Source organism: Rhipicephalus microplus, chromosome X (assembly GCF_043290135.1).
Source record: "Rhipicephalus microplus isolate Deutch F79 chromosome X, USDA_Rmic, whole genome shotgun sequence".
NCBI lineage: Eukaryota > Metazoa > Arthropoda > Arachnida > Ixodida > Ixodidae > Rhipicephalus > Rhipicephalus microplus.
The window spans coordinates 19524705-19544713 of record NC_134710.1 but is presented as its reverse complement, the minus strand read 5'-3'; the positions used below and the strand labels follow the sequence as shown (position 1 = coordinate 19544713).

General features: G+C 44.4%; 1 protein-coding gene across 5 annotated transcripts in view; it reads right to left on the bottom strand.

Moving 5' to 3' along the window:
• The window catches only part of LOC119175694 (uncharacterized), an 82022-nt gene extending 62219 nt beyond the window's left edge, over positions 1-19803 (bottom strand). The window contains exon 1 of one of the 5 annotated variants that reach the window (XM_075881907.1): positions 19379-19803. Coding sequence is in view for 1 of the 5 variants with exons in the window: in XM_037426636.2 (XP_037282533.2) it covers positions 4287-4362 (76 nt within the window). In the remaining 4 variants the exon portion in view is untranslated. The other 4 variants (XM_075881905.1, XM_075881906.1, XM_075881908.1 and 1 more) reach the window with 4 other exon arrangements.
• Positions 19804-20009: the final 206 nt, after the last annotated feature.

The following is a 20009-nucleotide window of genomic DNA, read 5'->3' as shown; positions in this document are numbered from 1 at the left end:
AACGCTTGCCACCCATTCGACTGCTCCATCTGTGAGTGTTCTTTTCGCACTATCACTTTACTGTGCTGTACTTTACAGCAATAAAGCAATCTATTTTCATATTTTTGTGTTTCAACAATTTCGCTTTAATCTCAGCAGTCTGAACAAAGTGGACCCTTATCATAGTTTCTTATGAGAGTTTATGCTTCGAATTGCAGCCCGACCTGTGCAGTGAAGTTCATGCATGCATAGCTTACTCGCCGCCACCTTTATTTGGGAGTGGGAAGATAAGCTGCTGCTTGAATTATACAGGGAATAAAGGAGGAGGTAGGGTAAATTTGCCATGTCTGTTACAGGTACGTGTACTTGCTGCCAAGGACTTCAAAGGAGGAAAGGTGACAGTGGTCAAAATCAATCTGCACTCCAGCCAAGTGCACAACGAGCAAAGTCAGCAACATTATTGAAAATATCCACAAGTTAAGCATTTCAAAAACTGCTAATAAAACACTGTCTTGGCTTTGTCATCCAACATCTAGTCATTTTCATAATTCCTTTATTTTTCCTGCATCAAAAGCCTCAAGCTGAGCATACTGTTGCTATTTCTAGCGCATATGTTTGCAGGTGCTTATTTTCCTGCAATCTTGGATAGGATATTTAGTAAAAGTGCTTTGTGACAATAATGTTTACCTGCTCCCTCATGTGGTTTTAAGATGCACTTTTTTCTAAACTTGCACTTGTCTCTAATTGCAAATAATTAATATTGATCCTTAAGTGTGTTGTAAATAACAAGCAACTTTTTTAAGCAAGGTTAACATGGCATTTTCTATGATAAGTGGGGTTTAACGTCCCGAAACAACCATATGATTATGAGACGCCTAACCTTGCATTTTTATCTCAGCAACTTTTGTTAAACATTTCTATTTGTCCTGAACATGTATTTCTCTGACTGTATAGCTGCATGACTGCTGCACAATTAAGAATTAGTTTGCATAACAAAGATGAAGGAATTTTGTTGTTGATTTGCAAAAGGCGTGTGTACAGGCACACTTGAACACATAACCAACTGTTTCAAACATCCTTCCGTGCCGTAATTGTTCACTGGTGAATTTGTCTTCTGGTTTGAACAAATGTGAAAAAAAGGACATGGCAATCAGGAAGGCCCTGAAAAACCACACTGCTAAATGATGCCATAACGTATGTGATGAGTCAGACATCCACATGAAAAAAAATTGGGAGCAGGGTTTTGCAAGCACTGTGCATCTATGCTGGTTTAGAGAAGAAATAATAAAATTAAGTTCCATGGTTTAATGTCTCAAAACTAAAATCTGGTTATGAGATGTACTGTTGTAAGTGAAAGCTCATAATCTCTCCGAGTGCATGGCACTAGGGCACTAGTACATATCGCATCCATTATAATGTGACTGCTGTGGTTCGGAATCAATCCTGTAATCTTGTGCAGAACTGCACGCAGTGGCGAATCCAGAAGGGGGGCAGTATGGGCGATCTCCGCCCCCCTCCCCCTCTCTTCAGTGCTCACCGTCTACCTGCTATCACCAATTAGGACACATGAGTGGAATTCCCTTTGGGCACACATTATTAGTATTTACGCTATGATAGAGTTTTTGGGTTAGTAAAAAAACAAAAAAGTAATGAACATGCCCCTCTCTCCAGGGTTAAATTAGCGACTCCGCCGCCTAAAAAAAGCGGCTGGATCCCCCCCTGACTGCATAGCACCATTTCACTCTACCCCAGGGGCAGAATAGAGGTGCGGACTTTTTTTCTTCTAATGCACTACTTCATAATTAAATAAATACAGTCGCATTTACACTGATGATTTTTAAAACTACATGTATAGACCAAAAAGGCATGTAAATGCGACTGATGGTATAGCGTCCTGTATGAACAAATAGTATTGCTCATATGCTCTACAGCAGAATGCAGAATAACGTCACTGCCTTAAAGGTGGGCTTAAAAAGAAACCTCTTCATGGTAAATGGGAGATGTGACCTATCAATCTGTTTTGGCATCTAGCATAGGACACAATGCTAAATCGGGGTGAAACATGACAAAGACAGGCACTACTAATACGACTTCCAGGCTGTTCAAATGTCATTATTGAAATGCACAGACATAACATAAAGAACAGGATAAATATGGTGCTACTATAAGTACATGCAATAAAGTAGCCCCTCAATACTAATTATTCAAATTCAATGAGATAACAATACAGCGATCACCAGCAATGCTTTTACTGAATATGCTATGCGAAGCAAGCGCTCTACCTCTCAGCTGCACCCCCGTTATCTGAATATGCTATGAAACACCACATATGAATATTACAACTTTTCTGTTTACTATGTTGAGACATTTGTCATTAGATCATGTCTAATGTGTTTCATAATCTGTGAAAATGCATGGCGATTGAAACAGCAACTGTTCAATCAAAGCAAAAGTATTCTATTCATTACAGTGAAGTTCAATATGTTATGATGCCATGCTAAAGGAAATCCAAATAGCTTGTGACAATCTTGACTTCAGAAGTATTTAAATTTCTAGACATTCAACGTTCAGGTATTAAAAGTTTGTTATAAGCGCATAGGAAAGAAGCTATATAAAGAGTAAAAACAGAGCTTAGTGTTACACTGTTCTGAGGCGAGCAAAAATGCTTAAGACCTAGAAAAACAGTCGGCCTTTCTTGGTGTTGGCGAACGCTGTTAAAACTCTACTGTCAAAGACAGCGAAGGCTTTTTTTTTCATCACAATCAAGAGAAGCCTTGCCTTGGTTTTTCTGCTAAGGAAGCTTTTTCTTTTTGACAAACAAGGCCTCCTCATGGGGTGTTATAGCATCTAAAGATTATAAGTACCTTTATCTCCTCAACTAATTCTAACCTGACAAACTTTCTAGTTTAAATGTATGGCTGGGAGAGGTAAACCGAATTCTCTTATTGTGCTCTTAATGGTCAACAACAAAGGTTCCTTCTGCTCTACATGAGCCTGAGAGTACAGAAACGTATGCAAGTACAAAAGATCTGTACATGGTGACAGACTCCCAATAGTGCTGTGATCAGGCGCTCCCACCTTTTTTTACCTGCAAATAACTTGCTTGAAGTGCCGCAGCTATAGTTTCGTACCTATTGACTACATATTTTAGACAAATACTGTTACGCTGCGCTATAATCAGGAGGCATGGAGTACGATTTGGGTGCTATTTAAAAACTAATAGGCCTGCTGCTGTCGATCCTCTGAGCATGTTTTTACAACCAACAGTCTACACAGGCAAACGTTGCAACAATAGAATTTATTATGCATTAAATATGTCAAGCAGCATCTTTGAGCTGCAGTTGGAAATTGCAATATGGTAGTGCATGATCGCAGTGTCAAGGCCCTCCACTGCCTTGGTCCTTTTATTAACACATGAGATGTGATATTTTATTAAATAATTTGCGTTATTAAGTGGGAAAAAGCAAGAAGACTATAAAAAATATTTTTTGCCCAAAATAAAATACTGCTAGATCACGAAAGAAGTTGCACTGATTGAAATACACAGTGCTTAACTGCACTGGGAATGTGCCAAAATGTTCACGTATTGCGTGCCATAAACATATGAAACTACACCTTCACATGCAACCAACACCTATACATAGCCTTTATAAATTATGAGAAGGCGTTTTACTCAGCCAGGACATAAGCAGTAATGCAGGCACTACGGAATCGGGGCATTGAAGAACCCTACATAAACATACTGGAAGAAATCTACAGTGAATTCACAGCCAACCATAAAGAAAGCAGCAGAATCCCAATAAAGAAGGGTGTAAGGCAGAGAGACACGGTCTCACAGGTGCTATTCATCGCGTGTTTACAGGAGGTTTTTAATACCCTAGTTTGGGAAGAGTTAGGGATAAGAGTTAATGAAGAGTATCTTAGTAATCTGCAATTCCCTGATGACTTTGCTGCGATGAGTAACTCAAGGGACGAATAACAGCTCATGATTACAGAACTGGACATGAAAAGCAGAAAAGTAGGTCTGAAAATAAATGTGCACAAAACTAAAGTAATCTGCTACAGTCTCTGCAGAAAACAGCACTTTGAGATAAGTGGAGAGACACTGGGAGTTGTAAAGGAATATGTCTACTTAGGACAGGTAGTAACCGCAGAGCCGAATCATGAGAGTAAAGTAACTAGAAAAATAAAGATGGAGGGATCACATTCAGCAAGGATGCTCTAATCATGAATGGTAATCTGCCACTAACCCTCAAGAGGAAGGTGTATAATACCCGTGCCACACAGGCACAAAAAATGGCACTTACCTCTTAATGCCTTCAGAATGAATGTCTTTCGCGCGGTGCCATCGGATGAACGAAATTGCATTTGCCCAAGTGCCATTCGTCACCTAATGCCATCGCCAGAACTCATTCGACTGAGAAATGCGTACTCTCAATGGCACATCTGATGAAGTAATTGTATAAAACAACATTTGATTCGACTGGAAGGAAAATTTTCGCGTATTTTATTTACACTAATCACTTAAACAAGTGCTTAAAAACTTATCTTCAGCTGGTAGACACTGTAAAATAAATGCGACAGGCACCATTTTGTTTTTACGCTGCAGATCTGACTAGCTTTGGCTTAAGTTGCTACATGGTCTGTTGCAACGTCGAGAAACAAAGTAACGAATGAAGTCTGACGGCAGCATAGTATGTTTATTTATACATTTATTTATTATTTAATGTGAAAGAAGCTTGTAAACGCTTGTTTATTTTTTTATTGCTACTCACCCAATGCTAGCGAGGAAGGTGCTGCGATCGACATCAAGTCAAATGTCATTCGCTTTGGACATGTAGCAGCACGGCCAAAAGAAATGTCATTCGGGAACTCAATGCCTTCGCTACCGAATGTCATTTTCTATGCTCGTGTGGCATGGGTATTACATCTGCATCTTGCCAGTACTTACCTATGGAGCAGAAACCTGGAGGCTTACAAAGAGGGTTGAGCTTAATTGAGGACGACACAGCAAGCGATGGAAAGGAAAATGATAGGTGTAACCTTGAGAGACAAGGAGAGAGCAGTGGGTCAGGGAACAAACGGGGGTTAAGGATATGACAGTTGAAATCAAAAAGAAGAAATGGAAATGGGCCGGGCATGTAGGCAGGATAACCGCTGGTCATTAATGGTAACTGACTGGATTCCTAGGGAAGTCAAATGCAGGAAGGAAAGACAAAGTTAGGTGGGCCGATGAGATTAAAAATTTCGCAACAAAAAGCACAAGACCAGGTGGTTGGCGGATCATGGGAGAGGCCTTTGCCCTGCAGTGGGCGTAGTCAGGCTGATGATGATGACACCTTCACTATACGACGAAGTTTAGTTTAGATCTAGGTGTTACGCAAAAAGTGAGCATGCCAAAGTTGTGCTCAAGGCAAAGCATTCGCTCCTTATGCAAATCGCAACTTACAGGTGACCACTTGACACATCAATCATAGAATATATGTATAGTGCTGTGGTCCACTGTAGCTCATGTCAGCAGAACCCTAACAACGAAACTTGCCAAAAGCGTGAGCAATAAGCTTGTTTGCAAGACCTAACATGTACATGTGCTTCTTTGCAGATGTTTTATCTTTTTTAGAGACTTGCCTAAGTATGATGCACCATTTCTGCGTGATTTTGATGTAAATGCTAGACTGCTTTTTTTTTTTTTTTTTTGCACTGTCAAGTAAGCAGCAGCCAAAGAAGTAGAGGCCACAAAAGTGTACAGAGCTGAACGGTCTAACTTGGTATAAGCATTCGCGCGTGATAACCAACAGGGGATATCGCAGTCACAGTTTCTTTTTTCCCTATGCTACTTGGACTACCTGTGTGAGTAGTGGAAATAATGCGATATTCGTACCGCCAGTGTCACACAGACACTTGTGATCGCGGTTAGGGCGCCTGCGCCAAACTCGATGCTGTACAGCGCAGCAGCGACGAAGTTGTCCCACGCGATCAAACGTTCTCGGGGGAAACCGGTATTAGTCACCGCTACACAGTCTAAACTAATCCGAATCAAATACAAAGCAGCCGTCAGTCCAATCGCGACCACATGCAGCAAGTACCCGTGTGACAGCGTTCACTAAAGCGCGTCAGCGCGCACAATCTCACTCAGAACTAACGCCTAGACAGAACAGCCAGCACTCTCGTATCACCATATTCACAAGGAATAATATCGCAATTATACAAACCACCGTAAAACACCGAAATATAGAAAGCGCTGACACACACATAACACAGCCCACGCCGCCTTTACATACCGCACCACAAAACAGTAAAACACCTACCGCTCCAGCCAGCCCACTAGGGACTAAAGCGCCTAGGCACAGAACACCTGCCTAGAGATGTTCGCGCATTTAGGTACCTAGGCAGCACACGGTCGCCAGAAAAGCACCTAGCGCGCGGCCAGTCATATTAGTTCGCGCCATGACTCTTCGTGGCAATGCAGGCACCACCATGAACGGTGCTGGAATGTAAAGGCGCTACCCGCGCGTCTACTATTTCGTCTCCATTGAAATGTGACTGCCACGGCCGGGGTAGAACCCGCGACGTAACCAATCACCCGCGGACAAACACGATCCGCGCTGATCCGTGCCGATCACAGGTGCAGCCGCGGTGACAGGGCCATTCAAACCTCCCGCGGCCACTTTACGCTGTAACGTTACACTTGGTTACTAGGCCCAAGCTGCCACACTTCTTAGTAGATGAAACTGCAAAGTTCGACCACGTAGTTTATTGATCTCTCTGTCGTGTAGTACGATGGACGGTGCGCTTACACATGATGCAATAACTGGAATGCGATTACTGAGATAGCATCATTGTTTTTTGTTGTTGTTGTTGTTGTTATCGTTTTTTTTTTTTCAATGAATTGATGCCAAAAAGCTCCACTTTTTACCCTTTTGGTCACATTTGGCAATGTGCTCGAGCTGGACACACAGAAGTTTTGGATGGGGATGAACCAAGTTCTGCCTGCAGCTAGGACAGAGCGGTTTCGAACGTAGTAAACTAAATTTGCGAATTAGGTGTCTAAAGGTCACTTGGCCACGTGAGCTTCGTCGGTGTGGAATGCTGACGGCAACGAACGCCGAGCAGATGGCGTTTTTTTTTTTTTCCGAAGCGATAGCGTGAAAAGAACTTGTTCTGCAGAAATTCCGGTGCGGGCGTAGTTGGTTGTAAGCGAAAAATCCTCTTCTCCGTGACCGAAAAATTCAGAAAGATGCAAATAAAAAAAATAATCAGAATTTCCGTGTCCGCGTAAGGATAGAACCCAGGCCGTTTGCGTGGCAAGCAGGTACTCTACCACGCGTCTGCTTGGAAATACAGTGAATATAATTTCCTCTGCTTGTAAATGCAGTGAGGATTACAGTCGTGCATATATATATATATATACTTGACAAACACACGCGTCTTGTATAGGCTTCGTAGTACAACATGTAATATCAGAACGTGTGATTGTCATAACGATCTCGTGGCTTAAAGCCAGCCAGCCCTTGCAAAAGGCACAGACGTTACTACGTGTATTCGTCTGATTGACGTGTGAAGTTTAACGTCCCAAACTTACCACATGGTTATGAGAGACGACGTAGTGGAGGGCTCCGCAAATTTCGACCACCTAGCTTTCTTTAAACGTGTATTCGCTTAATTCTCGTAGTGGGTGCATTGCAAGTCCAAAACAGTTCAGGCGTACAATTGCTAGTCGTTCACAGCACGTGACCTATTACATAGAGGGCAACCATATGCGGAAGCTTCACTGACACAAGCCACTTTCAACTTTATCGATTACATTGCAGTAACCTACAATCTGAACTTTTCGTGCAACGCGATACAAAAAAAAAGTATGTACTGAACTACGGATTAATACGGAGAGCATATCACTACCGCGTTCAACACTTACCCCCATATTTAGAAACGCTACTTGACTTGAAACCGCCTTCAATGCAGCGCGTTCGCAACACGTCTGTGCTGCTTTGGCACGGCCTAAAGACAGAGCGTTCGAAACGCGTTTGTGCTGCATTGAAGTCGGTGGCAAGTCAAGATCAAGTCAGGTAGCGTTTCTGAATACGGGGGTTAAAGCCGATGCTTAGGAGTCTCCCCCCCCCCCTCCTTTTTTTCTTTTCTACACTCGGAAAATAATGATTCGCAGTAATAAAGCGTGCAAGCAAGAAACGCATGTTTGATGCGACGTGCCCACGAAGTAAATTGCGTTTCAGGAACAGAAATGACAACGTTCTGAAGAGTTTGTCTCGCGTCTGCTGCACAGCGGTATCCTAGCGTGAACCTATAACACAAAAATTGTCTATGCATTTATTTTCCGGCTGACCTTCGAAGTGGTATACGTCAAGAGTGGAGCGGTAAAGAATGGGATTACTCATTCAAATACGTCCGCGTAAGATCACGTGTCTGTAAATGTACTGAATGGTCAACTTTCTCACTACAAATCAGAGCAACATGGCGGTTCCAACAAGTGTTGCATTTCATAACGGTCACGCAAACGCTTTCCCTCTCCCCCACGCTGGAGCCGTTTTAAAGCACTTTCTAAGATATCAGCGGTTGTAAAAAAGAACACGTCAACGGTATCGCTTTTTAACATCGCTCCCGGAAGAGCACTGACGGCTGTTCCCGAAATTCGGCACGCCACGGACAAAGAAGCTAGGAGATACGTACCAGTATAGTCACTCTGCACCGACGTACCCTCAAGACAACGTTGACAAACCGGTGCTAGGCCTCGAGTGATTGTCGCCACCGCGTGCTGGTCACCACCGGGACGTGCTAACAGCGAAACGAAAAAAAAATTGAACGAAGCAGGTCGCTGCAAGCCTCTACACGGCGCAATATCCACGGAGATTCGATGGCGGATTCATGGAGAGATTATGACGGACGTCATATTCGTGAAGCCGCTGCATGAATAGATGAATGAATATGGCTGTACCTTTTAGATTGGGCAGTAGCTCACGCCACCAAGCCGCAATACTTAGTGAATCAAAAACTCGATTTTTTTTTCCTCCTTTAAATAGTGAGGTTGAGGACTCGTACTTTGCAGTGAATGGTTTAATTTTCATTCGTGCCTTGACTTTAGCCACCAATCAAATAACCTCCTTTTTGTTAATCCTACCCGCTTAAAGTCTATTTTGCCCTTCCTGTCACTAAACCGCAGTGCTTTCAAAAACTCTGCCCCACCATCCCTCTACAGAACAGCCCTCTACAGAACATTATCAAGTGTTCGGCAGTTTTCTCCTCCTCTCCGCAAGCTCTGCATACCATGTCTACCCCTTCGTATTTGGCCCGATATGTCTTGTTTCGCAATACTCCCGTCCTGGCCTCAAACAGTAGAGAACTACCCCGAGTATTATCATAGATCCTTTCCTTGGAAATTTCCTGCTTAAAAGTTCGATAGATTTCTAGTGTGAACTTCTTAATTATGCCAATTCTCCTCATATCGGTCTCAGCTTCCTTCACCTTCTTCTTCACCGATATTTCTTTTTGGTTTAACCCTCTGCTGTTTTTTTAACTATTTACCAGTCAATTTTCTGGTTCGCTTCCTCCATTTTGTATCGACATTCTTCATGTACAAGTAGCTGAATACCTTCCTAGCCCAACGCTCCTCCCCCATTTCTCTCAATCTCTTCTCAAATTTTATCTTGCTGCTAGCTTCCCTGCCCTCAAATGATGTCCATTTCATACACGGAGGAGCTTTTTTCCTTCCTCCGTGATCCCATACTATACCTTTCCTTCCTCCGTGCTTTGCATGAATGAATGGATGAATGATTGGATATGGCTGTATCCTTTAGTATGGGTGGTGGCTAGCGCCACCAAGCCGTAATACCTAAGAACCAAAAACTAGATTTATTTTTTTTCCTTAAATAGGGAGGTTGAGGATTCGTACTTTGCAGTGAAGGGTTTAATTTTCACTCGTGCCTTGACTTTATCCACCAATCAGATAACCTTTTTCTAGTTAATTCTACCCGCTTAAAGCCTTTTTTGCCCTCACTGTCCCTCAACCCTAGTGCTTTGAAAAACTCTGCGCCATCATACTGAACTATAGGGTGAAGCCCTTTACAGAACATTATCAAGTGTTCCCCAGTTTCTTCTTCCTCTCCACCTGCACTGCATATCGTGTCTACCGCTTCGTATTTGGCCCGATATGTCTTGGTTCGCAATACTCCCGTCCTGGCCTCAAACAGTAGAGAACTACCCCGAGTATTATCATAGATCCTTTCCTTGACAATTTCCTGCTTAAAAGTTCAATAGATCTCTAGTGCGGACTTCTTAATCATGCTAAATATTGCACTGCCCCCTAACGGAGAAGCAGATAAACACTTCACGATTTTCGGCGAGGAGTGGCCTTGGGCCGCCGGCCGGCAGCGAGTCAATGTATAAGTGCTGCGTCTTTGGCGTGTTTTTATGAAAACCTGTGCGATTCCCAGCTGTATACTGTATAATCGGTGTGAATCGCGTGCACTGCCGAATGTACCTGGTGGCACTTATCACGTATGTTCGCTTCACTGTTTGTCAATAATGCATGGTATTTGATTCGGAGCTCTCAGCTGTACGCTCCGTTTGTTCTTACTCGTTGCGTCAACTCGAGAAGACACAAGAACTTTCGTTTGTAGTGTTGTAGGCATCGTAGCGCGTTTTTAGAAGTTGTGTCGTTCATACGGAAGGAGAATAAAGTTTTCTTGTTATCGAACTAAGTGTGTATGTGTTGTATGGTGTGCGCTCACTGCGTGTTAGCTGTGTGCGCACTGGAATTATAACCCCAAACCACATAAGCGCGAAAATGCACGCGACAGCGACGCGCGATGCGACGTAGATCGTCTTCGCGCGATCAGTGGCTAGCGCAGGCAAACCACAGAAGGCAAACCTCACAGCTTCGGCGAGCGAACTCCACTGTGTCTGGCATGAGGCCGTCTACTCGCACCAAGATAAACGCGTTGTGAACGGTATGCAATTTAAAAATAAAATATATTGTTGTATAATTGAACGGAAAGTGTTTATGAATGCCTTGCAGCACTTTTTTTATATGCACATGCGTAATAAACATTGCGCTATTTCTTGTTGCGCATACGTGACTCGGGCAGGGTCACTTGCACCTACGTAGTCTTTGTCTTTTCCGGTTTTTCGCTATTGGCTGCTTGGCTGCTTGAGCCCAGCACTTCCGGGCGATGACGCCGATGAGCGACGGTTCCTAAATCCGGAGAACCGAGCGATCGCGCGAAAACGAGCACGCGACACGTCGCGCGAACGCCCCGTTTCGTCGCTCATAGCATCGCTCGTCGCTGTCGCGTGCATTTTCGCGCTTATGAGGTTTGCTCTTTACACACTTTGAGTGCACGATCGCGTATACAATACAATGGTGCCTTCTTGTCGACGCAACGCCAGCCACGTACGTCAAGTACGTGGCTGGCGTTGCACGGAATAGCTGCGAATCAAGCTCTCGAATTTGTCCATTGCCACACTGACACTATATACGAGCAAAGAGCTGCTAATCAGGCCCGTAGATCGGGAAATCTGGCTAAGAAAAAATGAAAAGGTCTTACGGTGAGCAGAACACGTAAGTCACTACCGGGTGAGTTCAAATGCGATGATGCAGAGGCTGAATGATTTTGATTACGCCACGTACCGGAGCTTTCAGTGATATTGCTCAAGAACACCGCACGAAGTATCTCAGCACGCCGCGCTCGGGCCTGCAACACACAAACAGTCTGGGAAAGGTGTGCTCGCAACATTTTACTGCATGCAAACCATACAATACGCGTTAAGTTTACGCCGGGACTATAAGACCGCGCAGAAGCGAACCAGCGCTGAAAGCACGCCACGGAGCGTCTCCTGTTTAATTGCCCTATAAATTTGACGTCACTTCCGCCACACTTCTCGCAATGCATTGGGATACGATAGGGCCTCTCTACCATGTACTAGTAGTACACTGTAGCTTCTCCTCAGTTTTTCCTTCCTCCATGGGTGGATTCAAACCAGTGCTGCCAACCTGCGGATCCACTTTTCCCCTATCTGAAGTGAAGAAATTCTCTAGATTTCCCTAGATTTTCATGGGGAGTTGTTTTAGGGGCGAAACTCGTTGTAGCAGCACCCGTTTCTCCTCAGTTTTTCCTTCCTCCATGGGCGGATTCAAACCAGTGCTGCCAACCTGCGTATCCACTTTTCCCCTCTCTGAAGGGAAGAAATTCTCTAGATTTCCTTAAATTTTCATGGGGAGTTGTTTTAGGAGCGAAACTCTTCATAGCGGCACTAGGTGCTCTGTGGCGGCACCCGTTCGTCCCTCATAGTCGTGATAGTAGTGTGTAACCAGTCTTACATTTTGACCTCCAAGGTGGTGCCGGTGGGAGATTTCTTCTGTGCGTTGTTGAACAATAAAAAATTCGCAGCGGGCGCGTTAACTAAACGCCGAATTCTCCTGTCTCTCATTCCCCCTTAGCAGCTATTGGCATGTACATTCAGCACTATCTGCCAAGAAAGGGTTGCTACGTTATACTCGGTGGGCGTAACCTCCTTGATTTTAGAAAGTTGTAGCGAGCGTTGGGCCGCAGTGCCATGAATACAGTGAACTAGAATATACCATGAACTCGAAGTGGTTAAAGATGGGAAGTAGACACGAAGCGCAAGCCGTAAGAAAGTGTGCGTGTGCCTCCTCTCGTTCAGTCCTTGGAATGTCCGTTGGATGGTGGATGGCGGTGCTTCTATATGAGGAATATATGATGAAAAGATGCGAGATGGTGGTATTTAGAGTGTTGAATAGGTAGACGAAGGGACACACAGACAGATGCAGGGATGGACGCGCGGATGGCTGCATGGGCGGATGGACGCATGGACGGACGCAGAAGCGGATGCATGGACGAACTCAGGGATGGACGACCAGATGGACGTGCAGACGGGTGGATGGACGCACGGTTGGCCACACAGACGCACGCATGGACGGACGGAAGCAAGAACGAATGGACGTACGGATGCTTCGACCCGCTCTCCATAATTCACTTCGTGGATATGCTGCCATTTTTTTTTTTGAAGACTAATGTGTTTGTGCTGTGGAAAAAAAATTTCCATGCTCACTTTTATTGTTTAATAGTGCATTCGTTTGAAAATATTCACTAGAATCACCGTGCTGAAGGTGAAAAAAATGTCGCAGTACAAATTGAAAATCTTCCAACAAATGAAATCACAAAGGTAAGCGGTCATCACATTGGGGAAGGGGGGAGTAAGTATCGCAGTATTGTATACTAGTTACCAAGAAAAAACCATTGCGTATGGGCCCGAAATGGATAAATTACTAAAATAATATTGAGGAACACTGCTTACTGTTCAATTCAAAACACACAAATCTCACACTAAAATACAGTGCACTTAAATTATAACCTATGTCATGTAAATATCACCAATGTAAATTATAACGAATACAGTGCACATAAATTATAACCAATGTCTTGAAAAACGTACTCTCAAGCTTTGTCATGATATCTGACGCAGGATATTGTGATGAAAAATAGTTTAAACATGAAAGCATATGCCATGTGGCAGCTCATCCCTTGCAACCTGCTGAATGGTTACAAAAAGACATGTTTATTAGACATGTTGACTGCCATATATTCGTTTCAAATATATCCTTGCATGCTTCCTCCAGCCACTTTTTTTTTCAACTTTTTTTTTTCAGCTGTCCAAATTAACGCATACATGCAGCCTACTGCTCTGGCCGCGCTTTTCACAGAAACTTTGGGGACCTTGGCAGAGCCACATGTCTACACGGGGCAGCTAGTGACAGCGTTCGCAAAGAAGGGAAACCGACAAAAAAACAAGCCAAAAATTTCACGCCATGCGTGAAAGGCGAGAAAATAGAAGGTTGGTAAACATATAGTTGGCGGGCTCGAGAGCGAGCACTTTAACTTTGGTTTGAACCGGGATTCAGGCAATCGACGTCGAACATGGACGTCACAGACATAACCGCAATGAAGTGGGGGAGAGGGGAGTGCTGACAGAGCGTCGGAGACAAAGATCGGCCCTGTCGCCCCCTTGTATTCCTCGGAACCGCTACTGGCCATGACACAGCTCTTTTGGGTGAGTGTAGAGGGGGTGTAAAAGAGAAAAGGCGGAAGAAGGATCAAGAAAGAGGTTGTGGGTGGGAGGTCTCTCCGTCGATCTGCTTGCTTCAGGTGGCAGCAAGAAAACTCCCTAGTTGTTGACAAATTTCCCTTTTCCCCTAAGCACAACCCAAATACTCTAGAGCTAGGAAAATTTCTCTAAAGTTGGCAGCACTGATTCAAACTCAAAACCCCGTTCAAAACCAAGAGGTGCTGCTTGATGCCATTTATTTGGCCTATAGCAATCATGTGACACAATGCCGACATTTGATTGCCTCGTAGTGATCACGTGCTTTGATGACGCCGGGTAAGGAGGAAAGTGCGAGAGTCAAGGATATCAAGGCGATGAGTTCAAACCATGAAGTATAACCCTCGTATTCACAAACGTTTTTTGACTCAATTTTAACCCTTCATGTGACACGGCGCCACTGGTCGGCTGGAAATGACGCTGCGTTACTCAAGAATTGCAACAGATGATTGCCAATGTGCAGTGATTTGTCCTGCTTAGAGACGACACCCCCACTGTTTTTTTTTTTTTTTTCAAGTAAAGGTGACGCGCTGAGTAAAGGCATGTTTAGAATACGGGGGTAAGTTAAGTGATGACACTGCACCCGGCGCCGTGTCCAGATTGTGTTCGCCGCCGGGGCTGTTTCCGTTTGATGTGACAGAAGCGCCCGCGGCGGGTGCGCCATAGCTTTACTGTACATGTTACCTTTAGGTAGCATATAGAGTATTTTTAGAGCGCCAAGGCGCTCACTGGTGAGCGGCTCGATCGGCCTGTAGAAGGTTCTTGCTGCAGAGCCTCGCTGGTAGACATCAATAAATTAATGCACTGTGACTATGCTGTAACGAAATTGATTTCCTAATTTTATGTGCAGCTTATTTGCTAACAGTGCTCTTTTGATATAAATACACTGACAGCGGCTAACGTTGGCCTGCGGAAAGCGGTCGTATTTGGACGCCACAGCAGTAAAGACCCTGTTTCGTTGAAATTCTGGTGTCGACGTCGGCAGTTCTGGTTCTGAACAAAAATGGAGCGTTGTCCGCGAGAGAAAATTTGAGGTGTTTGCAATAAGGATAGCAGCCCGAAGGCAAAGGCGCGCTAGCTTTTGAAACAACAATAATCTCCGTGCGCACGCGCGCACGTGTGTGTGCGTGCGTGTATGTGCGCGCACGCGTGTGTGCGCGTGCGTGCGTGTGTGTGTGTGTGTGTGTGTGTGTGTGTGTGTGTGCGCGTGTGTGTGTGTGTGTGTTGGTGTGTGTGTGTGTGTGTGTGTGTGTGTGAGCGCGCGGATATCACTCGCGTTCTGTTGCTCCACAAAATGAACGAAACTTCGTCAGAAAATCAGAAAACTTTCATCTAATGTTTCAGGAAACTTACACGCATTCTATTACTATAACCTAAATTGGCACGCTACCCTTGGCAGTTTATACTGTTAGCTTCATGCAGGTTTCGGCCCCTGGCAGTGTACGCAGCATGGTGGGAAAACTTCATTGGGTCCCGAAAGTCGACCCTGGGTTAAGCCGTGCCACATCCGTGTTATGACTGTTGGGCCAGTGCCATCAGCCATACTTCGCGCTATTTTGTTAGGCCGTGCGGAGTTCAACTTGATGAAGTGCTTATGAGACAGGGTAGCGAGCGCATTGCCTAAATCAGTATATCTTGCGCAGCTCCACCCTTCCGCTACCGACGCGGGACGTCGACAATCAGTTCCGCGTTTGATAAAGCATCTTAGGATATCTAAGGCCTTCGCCTTAATAATTAAAATGTGTTGTGTCACAAGTACCGTGGTAGGAAGTGCGCCTGCAACATTGCAAGATGGTGACGATGAAGCGTAGAGACATAAAAAAAAACGACAAAATCTGGCTTGACCGCGTCAAGCATGAAAAACTAATTATAATCACGACGGCTGCTCCACAGAATTAGTAGGTGCAATGATTTCTGTTCACTGGTTACTCTACGTCTAATTTTGCTTGGTTCAAATGGCATAAATGAGGCAGCTGAAAAATGTGGCATCTCAATTTAAAATAAGATATTACTTTTTCGGTGTGATGAAGCACTTAGTCGGTAACGCATAGGCCCACACTATCAGTGTCGAGGGGAAAAGCATCCTCCTCTTTACGTGGAGGAGGCACGTCGCAGCTGAAGTCAAATCGGTATACTTTTTGCACGCGTGCCTGCTGATTCATCATCACCATCCAGTGGAAAAACTGTCTCGCAGTAAATTTGGTGTTCTTTCGGCGGTCGTATCGGACACTTCAGATGCAGTGGAACTTTGGCCCGCTTCGCTTCCAAGAAGTCGGCAGTAGAGCCAGCCGTTTTCGCTGAGCTTTTTTTTTTTTTGTTGTTGTTGTTGTTGTTGCACGGTCAGGTATTTTGGACAGCCCGGTAAAATGGCAGGCTGGGCATCTGAAGTGAGCGTAGGTTTCTTTGGTGCGTGCAGCAGAACGTTTCTCTGGTATTCTGCGCGATATGTGGCAGAGATCGCTTCTTCCGGGAAATGCTTCGCGCCCATATGGTCAGTAGGCTGCAAGGCTCCGTCAGCTTTCGTAATTGCCCGTCGCCACTTATCCAAGCACTCTGGCTCACGCGGAGCCTTCAAAAGCGTCACACGCTCCGTATAAATCCGATACCCCGATACCCGGACTTGCAATTTGGGACAAAACACCACTTGCCCATTTCCAGGCGCAGCCAGCGACAAGGCCGCTGACGCTCGGGATCATATGCAGCGCCAAGGTATACGTGCACTAAATCACAAAGTGCGAATCAGCAAAAGAAATGCACTGGCAATGCTCACAGACGCAGAGCAAAGCCATAGGCGTATCAGCGGGGTGGGGGGAGGGAGGGGGGGCTCGAGTCTCTTCACTGAGAAAAGTTGGAGGGGGGGGGGGGCTGAGCAAGTCAACAAGTAACAAATAAGGCGAAGTTTTTCGTCCCAACTGTAATCATTCAATTATGTTCTAACGGGAGAATGAAAATGTTATGAGGCTAGGCTGCAACATGGCGAAACTTTGCCAACATTCCGCTGTGATGATTTTCCTTTGTAGGCCCGTGTGCTCAGATTTGGGTGCACGTTAAAGAACCCCAGGTGGTCGAAATTTCCGCAGCCCTGCAATACGGCGTCTCTCATGATCATATGATGGTTTTGGGACGTTAAACCCCGCATATCATCAATGATTTTCCTTGTAGGCTCTTTGCGGTGCGGGTCGCCTATCCGACGCTTTCGCGTCTTAAGCAGTATTGTATTGCACATGAGGCAAGCGCTGAACAGGCGCCCTATAATATTGCATCACTTGTTCATGCGTTTATTCTGCTATGACTTGATGCAGTTACAGATGGGAACGAGCAAACTTTTTAAAGACTGGTCAAAGAATTTTCTGCTTCTAGAAAATACTTTTTTTTTTCGAAAAGGATATATCATCACCGCTGCTCTGTCGAAGCTGTTGCGAGTAGATAGTGTGACAAATCGTTTTGGAGATTTAATTTACCCGTACTGAAATGCCAAAAATTGTTTCCGCTTTAGTCTCTGATAAACCTGATCAGCCTTACTTATGGTAACTTGGAGCCATATTGGCAGCTTGCAAAATGGCCACGAATAAAGCAGTGGACTCGAGCTCAGCAGGAAGCTCAGCTTCTAAGCTTGCCCCACAGCTTGACCTCAGCGGACCAGAGAGAAGGTGAAAGACTGGGTTTTCAGAACTATGGAGAATTAGTTAAGAGTCGGGCTATAGTTGGCTTTCACTCAAGTTGAATTGTCTTTTACAGTTCAAAATACATCTGGGACAGCAAAGAAGCACACACGTGCAGCGCTGCTTATTTCTCTCTCACCCTCTTTCTCTCAGAAAGTATGGACTCACAGAGATGTATACACACACAACCTACTAAACGCCTTTATGCTGCAAGCAGAAATAGTTTATTAAACTCATAATCCATCTCGCCAGCTGCTATATGTAGCCGCTGTTTATGTGATTTGCAGCTAGACTACTTCAATTACATTTAGAAGGAGATGCTCTCCGGCTTCGGGACGTCATGTAAGAAGCAGGCAATTTTGTGGCACACAGAAAATTTTAAATGCCGAAGAACCAATTGGGAAACAATATACCGTATCTAAAATAGTTTGTTCTCTTACTTTTTACGTGGTCGTGCATAAGTGGTCTTTACGCGATGGATAATTTTCGCGTCATTTGTTGCCTCGCGTGACAAGCAGGTGCTGTATGCATGACAAAGACTGTTTACAACAATCATATACAGCTAACGACCATTTCTAAAGAAAGCAACGAGGGATGGTTTAACGTTACAATCATCCACATTTTGTTACTTCAAAGAAAAATTTTGTTTACACCATTTTTATTAGAATATTTATGCAGGTGCCTGGGTGCCTTTTAAGAAATGTTAATACAAATGCTACGAGTGTAAACAATGTAGCTCGCTCCTAGCACCACAACTTATGCTTTTGTAAAAAAATGGTTAAGAAGTTGATAATAAGTAAACAGTAATATAGCAATAGCAATATTATTAATCATTGCACGGTCTAGAAACAGTGTTCGGACTATTAGCAAACAGGGCAAATTATAATACACACAAGCCTGAGTATATGCAAGAAAATGTAATACATATAATGAAAAAAGTACAACAGCAATCAGTCTTTGAAAAATCATGGTTGATCCCCCGTCATGGGGATAGGCATACAACACGAAAGTAAAACACACCTTTACAGGGGTAATTAAACGTTTAATGTTGTTACGCACTTCGGGTGAGGCCCCGCCGATCCAACATCGACGTACGGCAGGGGTCACAGGCTTCCACTTTACGCTTCGGCCTGCGACGCCTGAAAGGCCTCGAAGTGGCACATTTCTAATTTATTTGCAGGTTGGTCGATCCGTGCTTGGTTGTACGTGTGGTGAGGTATGGGCCTGACTCACGTACTGATCGAGCAGACACGGAGATTTGATTACACACAAACAAGCATTTAACTAAAACAGGGGCAAAGGCAGGAGATTACAAAAATAACAGAGGAAGAAAACTGATACGCGATGAAAAAGAACGGCTATAAAACAAACTGTGCTCTAAAAGAACACTACAAGAGGTACAAACAAAAGACAAATACGTGGAATGTTAAACTAATGACAGGAATCAAAGGAGATACAAGAAAAATTACATAAAAAAGATTACGGTCGCGCTTTTGAATTTCTACGTGCGACGCAGCGCACACAACTACAAATATTTAAGAAAAAGGTTGGTTATAATGAATTAATAGTTTTAAAAGAATCACAATAGAAAGTTCCATACAGACCAGGCCAGCTCTTGGTACACGTAGGGGAGTTGACGGGTGCCGCCGAAGATCTCGCCGGCTGGGTAGACGACGAGGGTTCCCGGAATCGCAGCCGTCTCAATACGTTGTACGGGTCACTCCATGCTCGCCGCCTACGCGAGACTCGCGACACCGACGACCGCACTTCTTACTGGCTGTACCTCAACTGCCTATTCCAATGCACTGAATGCAGTCCAAACTTTTCAGGGGCGTACGCGTGCTCCCGTCCCATCTGGAGGTAATTTCCTTTTTTTTTAGACCGCCCGTGCCCCTTTCGGTACAGGCGCAGGGAAGGCGAGCGGGTGCCACGCTGGGTCGTTAGTCGCCGGATGTCGTCCTCCCAACACAAAAGTGCCCTTTCTTTCCTTCTTTCCTTCCTTCTTTCCTTCCTTCTTTCTTTCCTTCTTTCTTTCCTTCTTTCTTTCTTTCTTTTTGTGCCAGTACAGAAATTGGAGCGAAGGCAAAAAGGCTGAAAGCCTGACAAAGGGCCTTGCTCCAAATACAGTGAGGCAGACAGGCTGACATAAGAATTTTGCAGGATACAGAAAAAATACAAAAATATACAAAAAATACATAAGGTACATGCGCAAATACTGTAACACATACAACAGTA